This window comes from Chenopodium quinoa, unplaced genomic scaffold (genome assembly GCF_001683475.1).
Source record: "Chenopodium quinoa cultivar QQ74 unplaced genomic scaffold, ASM168347v1, whole genome shotgun sequence".
NCBI classification, from domain to species: Eukaryota; Viridiplantae; Streptophyta; class Magnoliopsida; order Caryophyllales; family Amaranthaceae; genus Chenopodium; species Chenopodium quinoa.
The window spans coordinates 2382755-2401191 of record NW_018744858.1 but is presented as its reverse complement, the minus strand read 5'-3'; the positions used below and the strand labels follow the sequence as shown (position 1 = coordinate 2401191).

The window sequence follows — 18437 nt, the reverse complement described above, 5'->3', positions numbered from 1 at the left end:
TTCACCCCATCCTTATAAATGCATCATAAAGCTTAACTTTCAATCATTTTTACACTTGCATTATGGAGGACAAAACCCTACCATATTTAATTTTCTGAATTTATTTCAGAACTTAAGAAAAAAAAATACAGCAACGTTTTCAGCAACAACCCGTTTTCAACAGCCCGTTCTTAGCAACAAAATCCAGCAACATCAACACCTTCATCATCTTCAACAACACCTCATTCTGAAAAAAAAATGAAAAAAAAAAATTAAGGAGACTTGTAAAAAAAAATAGCCATGTTTCCAGAATACCTTAACGGGTTTTTCAGCATCGAGATGATGTTTCAGGATGAGGAGGAGCTACTCACAGCAATGTACCACTCAACATCACCAAAAACACAAGAAAATAATTCATCAGAAAAAGATTCCCATGATTCTGATGACGAGTTTTTCAACATCGATATGGTTTTACAAGATGAAGAGGATTTTATGGCAACAACAGAAAGCACAACACAAGGCAACTTTAATTCATCACAACAAAACATTCAAACAGAAGTGGATGTCCAGAATACAAAGGAACCAAGGAGGGAGCTCACAGCAGCAAAGAAAAAAGCTATAGTTGACAAAATGCTCTCATTAATGCATAATGGCTCATTACCAAGGGGCAGTTTGGCCCGTTTTGCAAGGGACTTCAGTGTACAAAAATCAACGATAACAAGATTATTTAAGGAATTATGCAAGAAAATGCAAGAAGGGGGTGTTATCGATGTCAGAAGCAAAAAAATTGGCAAGTGCGGGCGAAAACCAATTGAATACACAGCTGAATTCTTATTGCCATTGCACCTCAGAACAACGGAGGCTAGATATGCTAGTGCACTAAAGATACCAGCTGAATTCTTACAGTCAGTCCCCTTGCATGCAATGCCAGCAACAATTACTTACATCATCATTTTCCAGAAATAACAACAATAACAATAATGAAATAAATTTAGAGAACTTAAATAACAGAGAGGTTAGGGTTTCAGAAATCTACCAATAAATGTCAGCAAGCAAGTTCATTTCAAACAGGGAGACTCAGTTGGATCATTTTTCAGGACCTTTCGTGAATTAGGGTTAGTAGAACATGTGGTGCGTTTCACTGACCCACAAGCACCAGAGCTACATTCTGGGTTCTGGGTATTCTTTGGTGGTTTAGTTACAACCTTGGAAACGAACCCATGTGAACTGAGATCTTGGTTTTCGTCATCGGAGTACATGAAATGAATACAAGTTCATTTCATGTACGGTGGCGGAGCAGAACGAACAACAACCCCCAACGCAACAACAATTTTATGACTCGTTATGTCAAGGCCCTTGCCGGAACTGTTAAGGAGCTTAAGCCACGACGACCCCTGCTCAAATGCGTCAATTAGGGCTAAGATTAACCCCTTTTCAACCTCATCGTTACTCTCAAATAACGCAAGGTGTAATGGGAAAACATTCATGGCCGACATCGAGGGACAAACATAAATCTAGGGTTTCTGATTTGCGAAAAATTAGGGGGACTCACGATTTTAGGGTTCTGATTAGGGGGACTCAAACACACGATTTTAAGGTTCTGATTAGGGGGACTCAAACTGAAGATGAACAAAAACCCTGAATCGACCCCAAAATCGAACAAAGAAAATCGATTTTAGGAAAATCAAACCCAGAAAAACGAAGAAGAAGAAGAAGAAGAAGAATTTTAGGAAAATCGAACACAGAAAAACGAAGAAGAAGAAGAAGAAGAAGAAGAAGAAGAAAGAAGAAGAAGAAGAAGAAGAAGAAGAAGAAGAAGAAGAAGAAGAAGAAGAAGAAGAAGAAGAAGAAGAAGAAGAAGAAAAAAAAAAAAAAAAAAAAAAAAAAAAAAAAAAAAAAAAAAAGAAGAAGAAGAAGAAGAAGAAGAAGAAGAAGAAGAAGAAGAAGAAGAAGAAGAAGAGAAGAAGAAGAAGAAGAAGAAGAAGAAGAAGAAGAGAAGAAGAAGAAGAAGAAGAAGAAGAAGAAGAAGAAGAAGAAGAAGAAGAAGAAAGAAGAAGAAGAAGAAGAAGAAGAAGAAGAAGAAGAAAGAAGATTTTTAGGAAAATCGAACCCAGAAAAACGAAGAAGAAGAAGAAGAATTTTAGGAAAATCGAACCCAGAAAAACGAAGAAGAAGAAGATGAATAGAAATCAATTTTAGGAAAATCGAACCCAGAAAAACGAAGAAGAAGATGAATAGAAAATCGATTTTAGAAAAATCGAATCCAGAAAAACGAAGAAGAAGAAGATGAATAGATAATCAATTTTTGGAAAAATCGAACCCAGAAATCGAAGAAGAAGAAGATGAATAGAAGAACAACGAACCCAAAAATATAAAGCTCAGTAGCGAAAATGCGAAGAGAATCACTTGTTCAAGATGATGAACAGAGAGCGATTTTAGGGTGTGCGAAGGTTGAAAGTTAGGGTTCAGATGGTGGATGGAAGAAGACAGTGAGAATGAGGAACAACAGAATGGGGGGCAGATGATTCTAGGGTTTAGATGATGTTGGGTAGTTGGTAGATTGTTAGGGTTGTGAAAAATGATTAAATTTTAACAAAAAAAATTAAGGGAAAAATGTGATTAGTTTAGTAGAGTAATTATAGTTTATATTTTTTAATTAAGGGCAAAATAGTCATTTTGCACAAAAAAACTACCAAAAATGGAAAGAAATTGGAAAGTTGCAGGTAATTGTGAGTGACCAAAAATGGCAAAAGGTGCAACAAATTTTGAGTGGAGATAGTACTACGTTCTACGTATGCCTTAAAGGCTAGATGTATTTTTGTAAAAAAAAAAAAAAAAAAAAAAAAAAAAAAAAAAAAAAAAAAAAAAAAAAATTGAATATTTGAGGAGCATGAAAGTTGGAAGAAACTAAATATAGAGAAAGCAAGAGAAGCCCCGAAGAATTCTAGAAAGGAAAGTAATAACACGTCTTCAAGCTATTATACTATATTAGAACAAATTTTGACTTTATTTCTTTATTGATATATAAAATCAAACTAGTTGTTGGCCCGGACAATAACCCGAGTTATTATATATATATATTATAAATGAGGTTTTATAATAAAAATTATATATGTGATAAAATACAAATATAGATTAAACTAGATTATCCCCATGTGATGCACGATTTTAACAAAATAATTATAGTGTAAAACTCGTATATACATTGAATCTTTTCAATTTTGTCATAAAATCACTGAAAGAAGTTTTCTTGAAAGGAATACAGTTTGAATATTTCAGGAAATTTCTAGACGTTTGAATATTAGTGTTAAGGAATTGAGGAGAGGGAATGATAAATCTTTAAAACAAAATAAAAGAATACAATTGCTATTCAATTTACTATACTCCGATTTTCTAGATTAAAGTTGTTGAAAGAATTTACTTAGCTTGTTTACGAAGTTAAAAAAAATCCTTTTTAAAAAAAGTATCACAAAAAAATGACATCATCAATGGTTTTAGGCGGGAAAAATTTTCATAAGAAAGCAACACGTATACAGTTTTGAGGAGAGATGATGTCAACAATGTTTTGTTTTAGTAATATTTAATAGATTAGTTATATTTGTTGTAAATAAAGGAGTAGTCTAGTACAAATATAGTATAAAAATACTTTAAGTAAGATAAAAAAAGATAATCTCACAAATAATGGAACAATATCGGTGTGTCTTGATGTAAATCACTGACTTGAAAATGAATTTTCGGCGCAACTAAGGTGCTCAATTGTATTCGTCAGCACGTTCCATAAGGTTAACACACCATTTCCACACAAAAACACTTTTGGGTGAAAGGTTTGAGTCAAGTGACTTGTGCCCAATAGAGAATGTGTTTAGACTGTGCTTGATGTATCTTTCAAGTGTAAATAATCAGAAAAAAGGCTTCTTCTATTTATAGAGAAACATAAAAGAACATAGAAGAAGAATCTCAAGCATCAAGGGAGTTGAATAATCACCTTAAACATCCTCTTAAATGGGGGGTTATGAATATAATTCCAACAACATTTACTACAGTACTCGTACTATTTAAATATATTTTTCCAATCATTATTGAACATCAAAATATATTATCCAATATCTAATATTTAAAATTATTAATTTGCTTAGTGCGACTTCAAGTTTATGAATATGATTAACTCTTTTTAACAAAACATTGTAGATATGAGATGTGTCATTAAAGTAGTGGTTGAAGTTAAAATATAATAAGCATGAGGTCGTAGGTTTGAACATTAATGCTAACAATTCATTATTATTTTTTAATGAATTATAGTAATTGAACGACATGGCGCCACATCATCTACTTAGTCATGATGACACATGGCGGGCTCATGTCTTCTCATTGAGTTTTAATATATATATATATAGATGTTATTAACTTTTGTTAGATTCGTCACAATGTATATTTTCACAAGTTAAATTAATACGAAGTATAAAATTAAAGATATTGATGATCAAAGTTGTACATTCACATGTGTATCGGTCAAAATGATGCACTATACGGAAGAAATATTGTTCATTTACCTCACTCTAACCATTTTTCATTACTTATACATGATAAACAACGTAATTATTATGAGTAACAAAAATATAAGGTAATAGTAGTTCATAAAGCTTTATTGGTCCAGCAAGAAGTTGAAAATATCATGAAACTGCATGGTTGATGTCAATTCTCACATGCCCCCTATAATTTGTCTAACATTACATTAGTATCCTGAGTTCATCTCCCTACTTCAAGAGTGCTTACAATAGGCAGAAAAGGAGTAACATTAACCTTCAGATTGCAGTGAAATACTTACATGGCCACATGGGTATCCTGGGTTAATGAAAACTAAGTAGTAAATGGCATTGTAAAACCATGCTTAGCAGCCAAAAAAACTATAGAATACACATTAATTTACAAAGTAAGCCAAATTGGACTATTGTTTTATGGATATAGCAGTTTGAAGAGCTAAAAACATTGCCCAATGCCTCTGATTAAACATCGAACTTTTGCAGATAGGGGGATCTGATGTGAACGCAATACGAGATGGTAATCAGATATTCAGATATGCACTGCTGCTCAGCAATGAATAAAGAAGTGCTTAAAATTAGAACTTCTTGCTCAGTTTATTCACCAGAGATTGTAATGTTGGTTAACCTTTATTCACCAGAGATTGTAATGTCTCATTTTGGAGTACAAACATTGATCAGACAATGGATCAGTATCAGGCAGTCAGAAATAGGATGAATCTACTTTATACAATGTGACCAAGCGCACAAGCAGGGTACACATTATCTGTATCGGTGTATCCTATAGACTGCAATAGAAAATAGGTAGAGATGGTGAACATTTCTGTAGTGATAAAGCTAGTAAATAAAACTGCCCTGATAACTGCAAGCCTAATGAATCAAAGATGATAAGTTGACGTATAATGTCTCACATTTCTTCATAATCGGTTTTTTTAAACTCGATGAGTCCTAAATGTATGACAACTAAAGTAGCAAAAACTAATGCCTGCACTTGTGCTTCAATCTGCTACTCATCAGATTCTTCCTCCAAACTGGATGTTTCCTCTTCCCAACATTCCCCTTCCATCTCATGCTCCTCCCCCTCCATATTTTCATAGTCTTCTGACTCTTCTCCATTTCCATCTCCAGCATTATCCAGCAAGCAGTCATGTGGCGACAAAAAGTCCACACCTTTACCGCGATGAAGAAGCCCCGTTCTCATCACATGGTAAAACTTATCCCTAATACGGACCAGCGGATGAGGATTCAGTAATCTACCCTTTCGATACCCTTCTTTCAAAGTAACAGTGGTTGTCTTACACTTCAAAGACAGATAGAATATCCCCGGATACCTCGTAAAAATCCGAGTAAACCTATGAGGAAGATTCAACTCCTCTCTCAAGCTTCTCAAATAATTCCTTTTAGTCTTCTTATGTATAGTCAAGCTCAAAAACTCATGCAACAACCCAACTATCCGTTTCTCCATAAGCTCGCTCATAGGATCGAGCCTCGAAGAATCCTCATAAGGCGAAACATAAGGCAACTTCTGAAACTCCTCCATCCAAGCCTTAACCTTCTTTTGATACCCATACCCCTTCGGAAAGCTCATCGCGAAAGCTAAAGCGGTTTGCCCCTTCTTAAACTCCCTATAATCATTCCCTAATTCAATCCTCTTTTCACCACTCTTTTCCAATGCAGAAACAGCAAATTCTTCCCTCCATTCTACAAGACTCAAAAAGGGTAACCCATTACTCCCCTTTAAAACCCTAAAATGATTCGGATACTTCAAAACAATCAATTTCTCAAAATTATCCGGTAACCCTAAATCCCATTTCAAAGGATAAATCGATTGCAATGGCGCCCCCTTAGATTTCGTCATCATCAGCAATTTACAAAGCCTTTCAACAATACCCAATTCATCATTTTCATAAATTAAGTGTTCTTGTTGATCTAATATAACAGCAAAATCAGTAAGCTTAAAGCAGGGCAAATTAGGGTAACGAGAATGAGGAAATTCGTGAAAAAGAGTAGGATACCTTCGAAGAAATCGAAGAACAGGGACAGTAAGACCTAGAAGCTTCTGCCAATCGGAGACTGTTCGGGCAGTGATGAAGGAAGTTGGAGAACGTTTAATGGCATCTTTGAGAAGCATGGCAGCTTTGAGATCGGTTTCTTTGTCGATAATATGGTCGATAGTTTTGTTCTTCACCCATTTTAGGCGAACTTTGGTGATGTTCCGCCATTGTTGGAGGTTGAAAAAGGTGGAGGATGCGGCGGAGGTGGTGGAAATGGAGTGGCAGTGGGATTTGAGGAGAGAGATGAAAGTTTGAGGGTTGAAAAGCATTTAGTTGGCAAGTGAGAGTTGGTTGTTGTTTACGGGAGGTTCAAATGATAAGAAATTAAACTGTCAAATTGAAGAGGGAAAGAGTTAGGTATTTGTTGTTAAAAAAAAGAGTAGAGGTCTTGTTGAAAAAAAAAAAAAAAGAAAGAAAGTAGAGGTAATTGGTCGAACCGCCTAAGCGAAGGTTGTTCACCGTTTCAAGACTATACTAGACTCGATTGAATTAGACCGGATTAAAGATTAAGAATTTGGAATTTAAGATTTGAACATTCGATCGATTTTGCTACAAATTTACCAATCCAAAAGACAAAATGAATCAATATGGACCTATGTAGGGGTGAAAGTAGTTTGGATAAAAACCGAAAACCGATCCAAACCAAACCGAACTAGAAATTCGGTTCGGTTTTTTCGGTTTTCAGTTTGGATTTGGTTCCAAAATCCTGAAACCGAATTATTTCGGTTTGGATTCGGTTTTGGGTCCTAAAAAACCGAAAATCGAAATCTAAATCGAAATGTTTAAAGCCCATATAGATTCCAGCCCAATTCCCCTACATATATATAGCAAACCCTAATTTTCTCCTTCATTTTTCTGACTTTCGGCCACCTTCACTCCTCAATTCCTCTACTTCCTCACCAAAACCCTTCATTTCCTTCACTCCGACCACCGTATCTCACTCCGACCACCGTATATTGTCTCCTTGGTCGAATATCAGTTCCTTTCTTCATATCTGGTGTTCGTAGACTTCGTACTCCCTCAATCCGCGACGCGCCACCACCTTCTGTCGCCACCACCTCTCTCAGTCACTCAAAGGTAAGGATTTTTTTATTTACTCCTCTTTTCCTCTTTCATTTGTTTTTTTGAATTGGGAATTTGAATTATGTTCGAATTAGGAATTTTGAGTTATTTCTGGGAAATTAATTTATTATGTTCGAATTGTGAAATTGAGTTATTAATTTATTATGTTCAAATTGGGAATTTTGATTTATCTCTGGGTTATTATGTTCGAATTGATTCCATTCAAATTGGTGATATTTTGTTCAATCTTTATAGTGATGTTTTGTTCTGTTATGTTCAAATTGGTGAGTACTTATGTTATTTTTGATAGATTCATTATTTTATGAGCCTTATTTTTGTAGTATAATGATTAATTATCATATTTTTTTTTTCATTATGTCATATATATTATGTAACTTGTTTATTTTTTGAATGTTAGACTTGAAGAATATGAAAATTACTGATCCAATCAACCCAAACTTGGTTGAGCTTGATTGAATGCATGAAGAGTACGCTGCCAAGAAGAAGAAGCTAATGCCAGATTTGAATGAAGCTGCTGCCAATCTGCCATACTGTCATTTTATGTTTAAGATTACTGTTGTGTTTGACTGTCTGTAATTTTTATTTTGGCTGGACAAACTTAAGTGTTGTAATTCGTGACGTTAATTGTGGTGGTGGAAGCTTTGTCTAAAAATTTATGTTTTGTTCAGGAACAGGTACAAAAATTAGGTCTTTAAAAGGCCAAAACTATTTGTCCAATAACAGCCTAGAATTCAAGGCCCAAAAAAACAACCCAAAGAAATTCGGTTCGGTTTGGATTCAATATCCAAAACCGAATTATTTCGGTTTGGATTGGATTGGATTGAATCCAAATTCGGTTTGGATTCGGTTTCAAAAATCCAAAACCGAAATAATTCGGTTTGGATTCGGTTTGGGGTATAATCCAAACCGAATACCGAACTTTCACCCCTAGACCTATGTTAAAATAAAAAAAAATAAAAAAATCAATGTTCTTTAAAATAATTTTATAACAATAAGATAGAAAAAATAAATAAAAAGTGATTAGGGGATTTTACCCCGCCACGTGGACCAATCAAGACCCTCACGTGTCATCCACGTGGACCAACCAGAGTCCGCCATGTGTCACTCAGTGAAGAGTCCAAAGTGGACCAATCAGGGCACGACACATGGCAGACAAATATCCAACTAAGAATAGCTGTCTTCAAGGCCCAAACTCCTAGGCAGCCCAATCAGTCCTAGGTTTCAGTAACCTAGGACTGGGCACGTACTTCGAGACCCTATAAAAGGGAGATGTTCCCACTTGGGGAACAAGAGGGACAAACATTCAGTGAGAGCATTAATTGCATAATTAAACACACTTGAGGGTTTACACTCGAATATTGAGGTTGTTTGCTATAGCCGAATGATCATTCCTCTCTTAAGAAGAACCTAATCCCAGTTACATTCCGCACTTTTACATCCGAACATGTTCTAACTTGATCGTCGGAGGTGGAACTCCCACCAAACAGAGTCTCTGTTGTTTTGCAGGTACAGGCCCGGAATCCAATCAATTGGAACTGTAACTCTTCTAAATGATACAGAAAACCTCGAAACAAAAAGTAAATACAAAAATCTCCGTAACTACTTCATAATTGCTTAAATAGTATTTTGGCTCGGGCAATGACTGGCAGTACATGATTCAATCTTTTCTTAAATAAATTTTGTCTCTTAGATTATTGTTCACTACGCTTTTATTTTTCTTTGCAAAAGAGAATACTCATAAAATATCACATACAGGGAGTGAGAAATAGCTCAAGTGGTTAGAGCTTTCCTCTCGATTATAGGATCCGAGGATCGATTCTCACCCTCATACCTCTCTAAACACCACATAAAAAAATAAAAATAAATAAATAAATAAAAGAAAAAACATACGGAGTAGTTTAATGGTCAGGCATCAATACTATTATTTTAAAACAAGATGTTCGAGGGACACTTGTCCAGAAATTCAATGAAATATCTCCTCTACATCTCTTTCATTTCAATCCCCTAATCATGCCTATTCAAGAAAATAATTTATTGGATAAATATATATATATATACACACACACACACACACACATATACTAGATGAAGCCCGTGCGATGCATGGTTTGTTTGTATTTTTCAAATAAAATATTTTACTAAATATATAATTATCTAATAAATTTTGTGATATTCGCTTGCTTACTACTTGCATTGTTTATTATAAAATGAATTATTAACTTTTATATCTCATATTTAGATAAAAATTCGTAATATAAATAGATAATATTTTATTCTACAAAGTTTTGTATGTGGCTGGTTACACCGTGTGGTCGGGATTACTTGGTCAAGATTTACTTGGTTGATCAAGGGTAACTCAATCGATCAGGGCTTATTCGCTCAGTATTTGGGTGTGTCTCATCCGGCCACACGATATGACCAGCCCCACAAAAAAAGCGCTGATTTTATTTTTATAATTAATATAAAACTTTTGATCTAAAATAAATTGCAACTCTTTTTTTTCATTGGCTAAAATATAACATTATCCTATGTGACGCTCTAAAATTAATCTTACGTGGCATAATCCTATTGTAGTGTTTTAAAATTATTAATTCTACGTGGCCCTTTTTATAATAATCCTACATAGCGCTTTAAAAAAAAACTAACCTTGTGTGGCATAATCTGATTGTAGCGTTTTAAAAATATTAATCCTAAGTGGCGCTCTAATAATTTTTTAAAAAATAAAATTCTAGGTGGCGCTCTAAAAACTCGAGAAAAAACTCCCCTATATATATATATATATATATATATATATATATATATATATATATATATATATATATATATATATATATTTGTTTTATGCCCGGACAATGCCCAGATGGTTGTAAAATTTTAAGATAATATTTTTACTTGAATGTTAAATACGGTGAAATAATTCGTTCTAATAATGTAGGATATTTAGACATACGATATCATATAGAGTGTATTTTTGGTAGTTTTGTTTGTAAATAGATATCTATGTTATTATTGACTTGAAATTATTTTTATTGAACTTAAATTATATTCACTGAATTGAAAGTATTTTTATCAAATTAAAATTATCTTTACTGATTATAACTTATTTTTACTAATTCTCTAATTTTTTTAAATAAATTAAATAACAATACATTTTGAAGGCAGCTAGCCACACCATCTAGTCGGACAAAAGTAACCCCCTATAAAACTGATCGAGTAATCACTGTACTACTAACTAAGCAACCTCTAACACTGATTAAGTAACTCTATAACACTGATTGAGTAACCACTATAACACTGACTAAGTTTCCCCAATAGCACTAACAAAGTAACTCTTGTAGTAGTTGGTGACATAGCTTGGCCAGCTACGTTTAAAAGTTTGTGATTAAATATATTATAAATGGAACTTATTTTAAGGAACTTTTTAAAACGAATTTAATGATGGAAATAAAATTAAGTTATAGGATATTTATTTAAAGTTATAATTAATTTAGTATATATGAAATATTAGAATTCTATACTATCCAAAAATCGTTTACTTAGCATAATATGTGTCATAATAATACCTATTTATCTCCTATGTGGCGCGACACTTGGCGAAAAACTGGAATGCCAAGTGTTGTTGTCTCGTGGCCTGGCTGTGAGACCGACTTTATTTATTAGTGATATGATATTATATACTTCGTATTATTAAAACGAAAATCCAATAAAACATCTCTTCTGACCGAATTTACAAATCTTTTTTTTTGTTTGTTTTCTCTCTTTTGTTTCAACTAAAGTGTAAAAAATAAAATAAAATAAAACCAAATTAAAAAAAAAACTCCTAAACGATTCAATCCCCTCAAAAAAAGATATCAATTTTCATTTGTGTCTCTTAGTTTCACTAAATTGCATTATATATATAAATTTTCAGTCACACTAAAAAATTAATAATAGTTTATCTTCCCCCTCTCTAATTTCTTACGCTTTCTCTATTTACCCTAACTCTACCATTTATCTCTTTCATCCTAAATCTATAATTTGTATTAAGTAATTAAAAAAAAATAAAAAAGTTGTCAAGATGTATACAAACTTCAAAAAATAATAGCGGTATTGAATTTAAGGGAGCAATCAAACGTATGTTTTCTCAACTTTATTTATAATTCTTTTTTTTTCAAATTTCTTTCCACTTTTTTGTTGCTTTGGTAAATAATCATTTTTTAACAAATTGCGCTTTTGATTGTCTAGGTTTTTATAAAACTTTGTATTTTTTTTTTCCTTTTTCAATGTTCAAACATAATTTTTTTATGAATTTTAATATTTTTAAATTATTTCATGTGTCACTTATTTTTCAGATCTCGAGATTTTTATTAAGTTTATGTAGGATTTTAATAGTTTTCAATTTTTTTTTCTGAAATTTGTTTTTGAATTTTTGGGTGATTGGTGTTTAATCGTTTTTTGTAAGAAGGATTGTGTATCAATATTTTGTTTGGATTTTTTAAAAGATTTGCATAATTAATTTTCTTTTACAATGTTTAAAGATCGAGTTTTTATAATTCTATTTTCAATTTTTTTTTTATTTTGTTATATATTTTCTTTTCATTTTTTAAGATCTCAATTTAAATTTATTTATTTTTTTACTTCATTTTTTTCTATGATTTTTGTTTATTGTGTTTTTATTACTGTTTTTGTAAATTTGAACTAGATTTGCAAAACAATTTTTTTATTTGATCTAATATTTACTACGTTTTTAAATTGTTATTTTCACTTATTGCTAACATGATGTTTTTCATGTGGCAGATTAGTTATTTGTATTCTTTCCTTAATGCTACATTGTACTTCATTTTATAATAAAATTACGAGTACCTATTTTTAATGTTCAAAATGTTCGGTTGCACATAAGCTAGACTCTATATTGAGTTTTGTTTTTTTGTAATATCTTTTTCTAAATTTTACATTCTACTCCACTATTTGTTTTCTCTTTAATAATTTATTTTTATTTTCTTTTCTATTTTCAATTTTCAATTTCTTTTAAGTAATGTTGATTCGATTTATTTGGTGATTTTATGTGTTTGTAGGTCAATATTCAACAAAGGAACAATATATTTGGATGGAAACTACATATATCAATTTTGTGAAGAGACAATTGGAAGCATTTAATAAGAATTTCATATGATTAGTTTTGTACAAATAATTTTATTTTCATTTTACTCTCATACAGTTTCTTTTTTGAAAGAATAGTGTTTCTTGATATCAACTAAAATAACACAAATAATGAAAATCTTAATCAGAAGTATTAGTGTTTGATTAAAGCTTAATGATTTTATTAAAAATTATTTTGTATTTATCAATTTATCATTTACTGCATCCATATGTAGGTAGGCTAGCTAATGTTTTCCATCACATGTACGTTGGGTTTGGCTTAAACTTGTATGTACTAGTAGACGATTTTTTTTGCTTGATGCAATTTGTATTTCTTACATATTGTTTAAGGTAAAAAAACCTTGTCCATGTGGCCTATAGCATGCTGACACGTGTCAGCCTCAGAGAGGTCCTAGGGGATCCAATCCTCTACTGACACGTGACACTTTAACCCTAAAAGGGGAACTGATCCCCTTCTACTATGAATAAAGGAAAATCCTCATTTATTACATATTCATAAATATACACACAAAAACCGAGCAATATTAATTGCAGAATTCTCTCGGAATCCGAGAGAAAAACCTTTACATTCCGCACTTTTATACATCCGGAAACGTTCTAACTTATTCGTCGGAGGCGGAACTCCACCCAACCGGAGATTCCGTGGTTTTGCAAGACGGTCGACGCGCATTCTTGGAATTGTAACTCTTCCGAGGGACTCCAAAAACCCCGAAACACATATGATATGATGTAATTTTTTTTGGATTAGAATATGTCGCATTACATTTACGTAGTATTTTATGTTACTAATTTTTATGGACAAGCCGAGATCATCTCACTTAGAAGCTGCTTTTCGGATTCTGCGATCTATCAAAACCTCGCCCGGGGCCGCCCCCCTATCTCTAAAGGGGCCCGTCACTTCGTTCGTACCTTCTTGGCTTGAGAGACCCTTCCTTCCCTATCGAAAAAATAAAGAGACGGGACTTCTCTTCCCAACCGGGAAATTTTACAATGTAATTTATATTTACATATGTTTTGATTTTAAAAAAAAAACCTAAGAACAATTTAAACACACAATAGTAAAATTCTTTAATTGAAAAACATATACTTTCTATTTAGCCAACAAGATTAACCTATGCATCGCACGGGTTAAATACCAGTTTATTTTTTAAGCTTGTGGTTGCGTGTCACACAACTCGTAAACTTCCTTTTAAAATGTTTTTCTAATATACAAGTATAAATATAGATGTTTATATTGAAATTTTAAATACTTCGGATATAAAAAAAAAATCATAATATGAAATTTTTTCCAGCACATTGTAGGAGATAATAAGATGATAAAAATACAAAATAATTATATACTTCCTCTGTTCTTTTTTACTTGACCTGTTTCAAGTAAAAAAGAACAAAGGAATAAAAATTATAAAAGATATCATATCATATCATTAATAAATAAAGCCGGTCTCACAGCCAGGCCACGAGACAACGATACTTGGCATTCTAGTTTTTCGCCAAGTGTCACGCCACTTAGGTGACAAATAGGTAATTGTGACACATATGATGCTAAGTAAGTGAAATTTGGATAAATTTGTAAAGATAAAAAATGTTGTAGAGTTTTATTATCGATATACTTCAAATATTTCATATATGCAAAATTAATCATAACTTTTAATAAATATCTTATTATTCGGTACTATTTCCATCATAAAATTCATTTTAAAAAGTTCTTTAAAATAAGATCCATTTATAATACATTTAATTTATTTACAAAAATAATAGAGAATCAATTATCCTACATTATCAAAAGGGATCATAGAATTGTATTTAACATTCTAACCAAAAAGTTAATCCTAAACTTTTATTAACCATATGGGCATTGACCGGGCACAAAACTAGTATATTATAAAAGTACTTATTGTGACGATTTTAACAAGATCTCATATGAATATATTTTTCCTTGCAAATATTTCACAAAAGACGGTTAAAGGAAAGGTGGTGAATAGTGTAAAAGTCAAAGTAGGTCAAGTAAAAAAGAAAGGGGGAAGTATTATACTACCTCTGTTTTTTTTAGTTGACACGTTTTGACTTTAACACTATTCACTCACTCCCCTTTGACCGTGTTTTGTGTTTTATTTGAAAAATATAGTCATGTAGGATCTTGTTAGATTCGTCACGATATATATTTTTAAAATATCAACTTCTTATAATTTTTATTTATCGGTAATTAAAGATATTAATGGTTGAAGTTGTGCGTTGGAAAACGTAACTAACGAAACGTGTCAACTAAAAAAACGGAGAAAATATGAACTATGAAGTACTCCATATGAGGAAATTTTTTTTATTTTTAATGAGTATAAAATACTGTTAAAAAAAATATATTTAAATTTGAGTAAAACTCAGCAGCAGCCAGCAGGACAAACATTAGATCCGAACATAGAAAACTTTGAAAATTAAAGCAAAGAAAAAGCATTAGATTAAAAGCATCTACGGTCTTAAACATTGCAAAACTCTTCACACGGATCGATCTCATCTACCGTCAGATTCAGCCAAATCAATGGCTGTAATTAATTCTAAACAAAATCAACAATTCCCTCCAAAACCAAAAATTCAAAAAATTTCAACAGCCTCCTTATATAAACCCACCCCCAAAATCTAATTCCTCACTACAATCAAAGCATCAATCTCCAGTAAAGATCCAAATCAAAATTAAAAACCCGAATTCAGAATCTCAAAAGTGAGAGCGTAAAGATGTCAGGAAGAGGGAAGGGAGGGAAGGGGTTAGGAAAGGGAGGAGCAAAGAGGCACAGGAAGGTGTTGAGGGATAACATCCAAGGTATCACTAAACCCGCCATTCGTCGGTTGGCTCGGCGAGGTGGAGTTAAGAGGATTAGCGGGCTTATTTATGAAGAGACTCGCGGTGTTTTGAAGATATTCTTGGAGAATGTGATTAGAGATGCTGTCACTTACACTGAGCACGCTCGTCGTAAGACTGTTACTGCTATGGATGTTGTCTATGCTCTTAAGAGGCAGGGCCGTACTCTTTACGGTTTTGGTGGTTAGAGTTTAGTATGTTTTAGGGTTTTAGATTTCTAATTTGAGTTTCGATGTAATTCGAGATTTGATGGTTAATGTGAAATATATGATTAAATATTTGCTAATTTGCAGTTTTAATTGGTTTTTGGTTCTTTATCTTAGTTATTGCAGTTTTAAATTTGCTAATAGCACTTGGCTCATAATAAACCCAACCTAAAGGAAACCTGACCTGTTATTGGCTCATCCTTTAACAATCCAAAACTTGTTCATCCCGACAAATACCTAATATGACCAATCCAATAACAACTCATGATTCAATTCACCCATCGTGTTACTGACTTGTTGACCCGACCCCATTTTACTCGTAACCCGATTTCACCCTCCTATGTTTGAATTGAATTAATAGTTAATAAAACCTTAAAACCAAGACTTAAATAATACAAAGACAATATTTATTTCAAAAGTTATTATTAAATCACAAACTTAAGATATTACTTGTATAGTTTTGAAGAATTGTTATATACACCCGAGTGCACGGTACACTCATTAGCATTTTACTTACATTTTGATGATTATTTTTTATTTAAATATCAAATGAAGAGCAAAAACTAACTTTAGGTTACTTGGATGTACGGTGCACTCGGGTGTATATAAAATATTTCAATAGTTCTGTATGTTGTATCACTTGTATCTTATGAATTTTAAAAATAATATATACAAGATACAACCTTCAATTTATAGCGTTATTAATTTTATACTACGTATTTAGTATTACTTGTTTCCTCTCTTAAACAAAGTATTTCCGGTATTTTAGTATTTGTAATTTTTTTTTTTGAAACTGAATATTTTTTTAGTTGTTTATAAACTTATATTCCTTCCATTTCATAATAATTGCAACACTACGTTAACTCATGAACCCACATTGACCCATCCAACCTAGCTCGACCCACCCACGACCCACTTAACTCACAAACCCAGCCTAACCCACCTGCAAGTTTACGACCCACCTAACAGTAACCCATGAACTCAAGTACTCAACCCTGGCATATCCATTATTTTCTCTGACCCAGCCCGTGACCCTAGTGCGCACCCTACCTCAACCCAGGTTGATTTAGTGTCAGCCTCCAATCCACGACCCAACATACCCTAACCAAACACACCCGGCGCACATGGTGACCACCTCTACATGTAAAGTGTTACAATATAGGAAACGAAATCAAACGATGAAGCATAAAAAATAGATATCCATACTAAAATGCCAAAATGGTATTCCGCGTTCTTTTGTGGGCCCCAATTTCTCAGCAACCCATGCATGCGTTTACCGGTTACCACAACTAGACCTGGCAATCTTGACCCAGACCCGATGACCCGAAAACAATGACCTGAAACTTGAAATTGACCCAGGCAGCCGGAGGTCAGTCTCGGTGTTGTAACTCTCCCGCAAGACACATCAAAAAACCCCAAAACACCTTATATGCAAAATGACCTAAATCGATTTAAGCTCGTATTACGTCTGTGACCCGAACATGCCCAAATCGAAATAGCTTGAACCAAACCGACTTGGTTATTAAAACTTTGTTAGTAATGTGTAACATTGTAAGTGAATAATTTACATATTTTTTGTATTCCTTTTCTTGATTCTTTTCACCATTGTGTTTAAACTTATCACAAATTGGAAAAACGATTGAAAATTAATGGCCATACTATAAGATCCATACACCAAACTTGTGGAGTTTCACCACAAGATTAATAAAAAGTTACTAAAATTTTAGTAAATAATTGTATGCAAAAATAAACTTGAAAATCAAGCTCCAAAACATTAGTTCGATCAATAGAAAATTAATGCTAATTAGTCACAACTTTCACAAGTGTTGAAATAAAAGTGGTACAATAATTTTTGCGTCAACATTTACATAACAAAATGTTCAATATTACAAGTTCTAATTGACAAAGATAGCGGCCAAACTTATATTCTAACTACCGTACTCCAATATTCCACCCTAAAATTGTTGACATCAAGCATGTGTTTCGGTTAGAGCCCAATCCACATAAGAACCGACAAATCCATCATCTTCATTTGGTACATAAACATAAAAACAAAAATTACTATAAATTTACAAATATAACGTAAAATATATAAGTTAAAACCAATAATGTAATCAAATATAAGTGCAACAATAAAGGTATACATACGTAAAAAAAAAAAAAGCGCAAAAACTACTTACTTTCATCAGAGAACATCCAGCTACGAGTTGTTATTAAAGCCTCCATATTTTCAGGATTGTAAGAACTTTTCCATTTATTCAATATTCGACTTCCTATGCTAAGTGTTGATTCTGAAGCAACGGTTGTCAAGGGCACAACCAAAATATCTCTAGCAAGATGGGAAAGCTCTTTATATCGATGTTCATTTTTTTTCCAAAAAGCTAATATGTCAAGCTCCACTGTTCGATCAAGTTTAGGGTCCTCGAGATAAATATCCAATATTGACCTCTCACCTAAAGTAGAAGAGGCCTCTTTATCGTCATATGACTGAAATTAACATTAGAAAAAGCAAAAATTAGAAATTAGTTAAAGAAAAAACCAGAAATTGGAGACAAAAAATATAAGCTAAACACAACAAGTACATAAT

General features: G+C 32.8%; 2 protein-coding genes across 3 annotated transcripts; one reads left to right on the top strand and one right to left on the bottom strand.

Annotated features, from left to right (window-relative positions):
* Positions 1-4753: 4753 nt before the first annotated feature.
* LOC110704810 (protein ROOT PRIMORDIUM DEFECTIVE 1-like) lies at positions 4754-7860 on the bottom strand. 2 transcript variants are annotated; one of them, XM_021882627.1, is made up of 2 exons: positions 6533-7860; positions 4754-6394 (listed from the first exon to the last, which is right to left on the bottom strand). In XM_021882627.1, exons 1-2 carry the CDS (start codon positions 6838-6840, stop codon positions 5524-5526), a joined length of 1179 nt encoding a protein of 392 aa, XP_021738319.1. In that variant the 5' UTR covers positions 6841-7860; the 3' UTR covers positions 4754-5523. The 2 variants fall into 2 exon arrangements, with proteins under 2 accessions (XP_021738319.1, XP_021738318.1); XM_021882626.1 differs by having other exon boundaries at positions 4754-7860.
* Positions 7861-15425: 7565 nt separating this feature from the next.
* Positions 15426-15943, top strand: LOC110704809 (histone H4). Its single transcript, XM_021882625.1, has one exon. The coding sequence runs from the start codon at positions 15521-15523 to the stop codon at positions 15830-15832; it is 312 nt and encodes a 103-aa protein (XP_021738317.1). The 5' UTR covers positions 15426-15520; the 3' UTR covers positions 15833-15943.
* The last annotated feature ends 2494 nt before the right edge of the window (positions 15944-18437 follow it).

What these genes read in the sequence shown, in the direction of transcription:
- LOC110704809 (XM_021882625.1), top strand. Translation starts at nt 15,521, where the DNA reads ATGTCAGGAAGAGGGAAGGGAGGGAAGGGGTTAGGAAAGGGAGGAGCA.
- LOC110704810 (XM_021882626.1), bottom strand. Translation starts at nt 6,840, where the DNA reads ATGCTTTTCAACCCTCAAACTTTCATCTCTCTCCTCAAATCCCACTGC.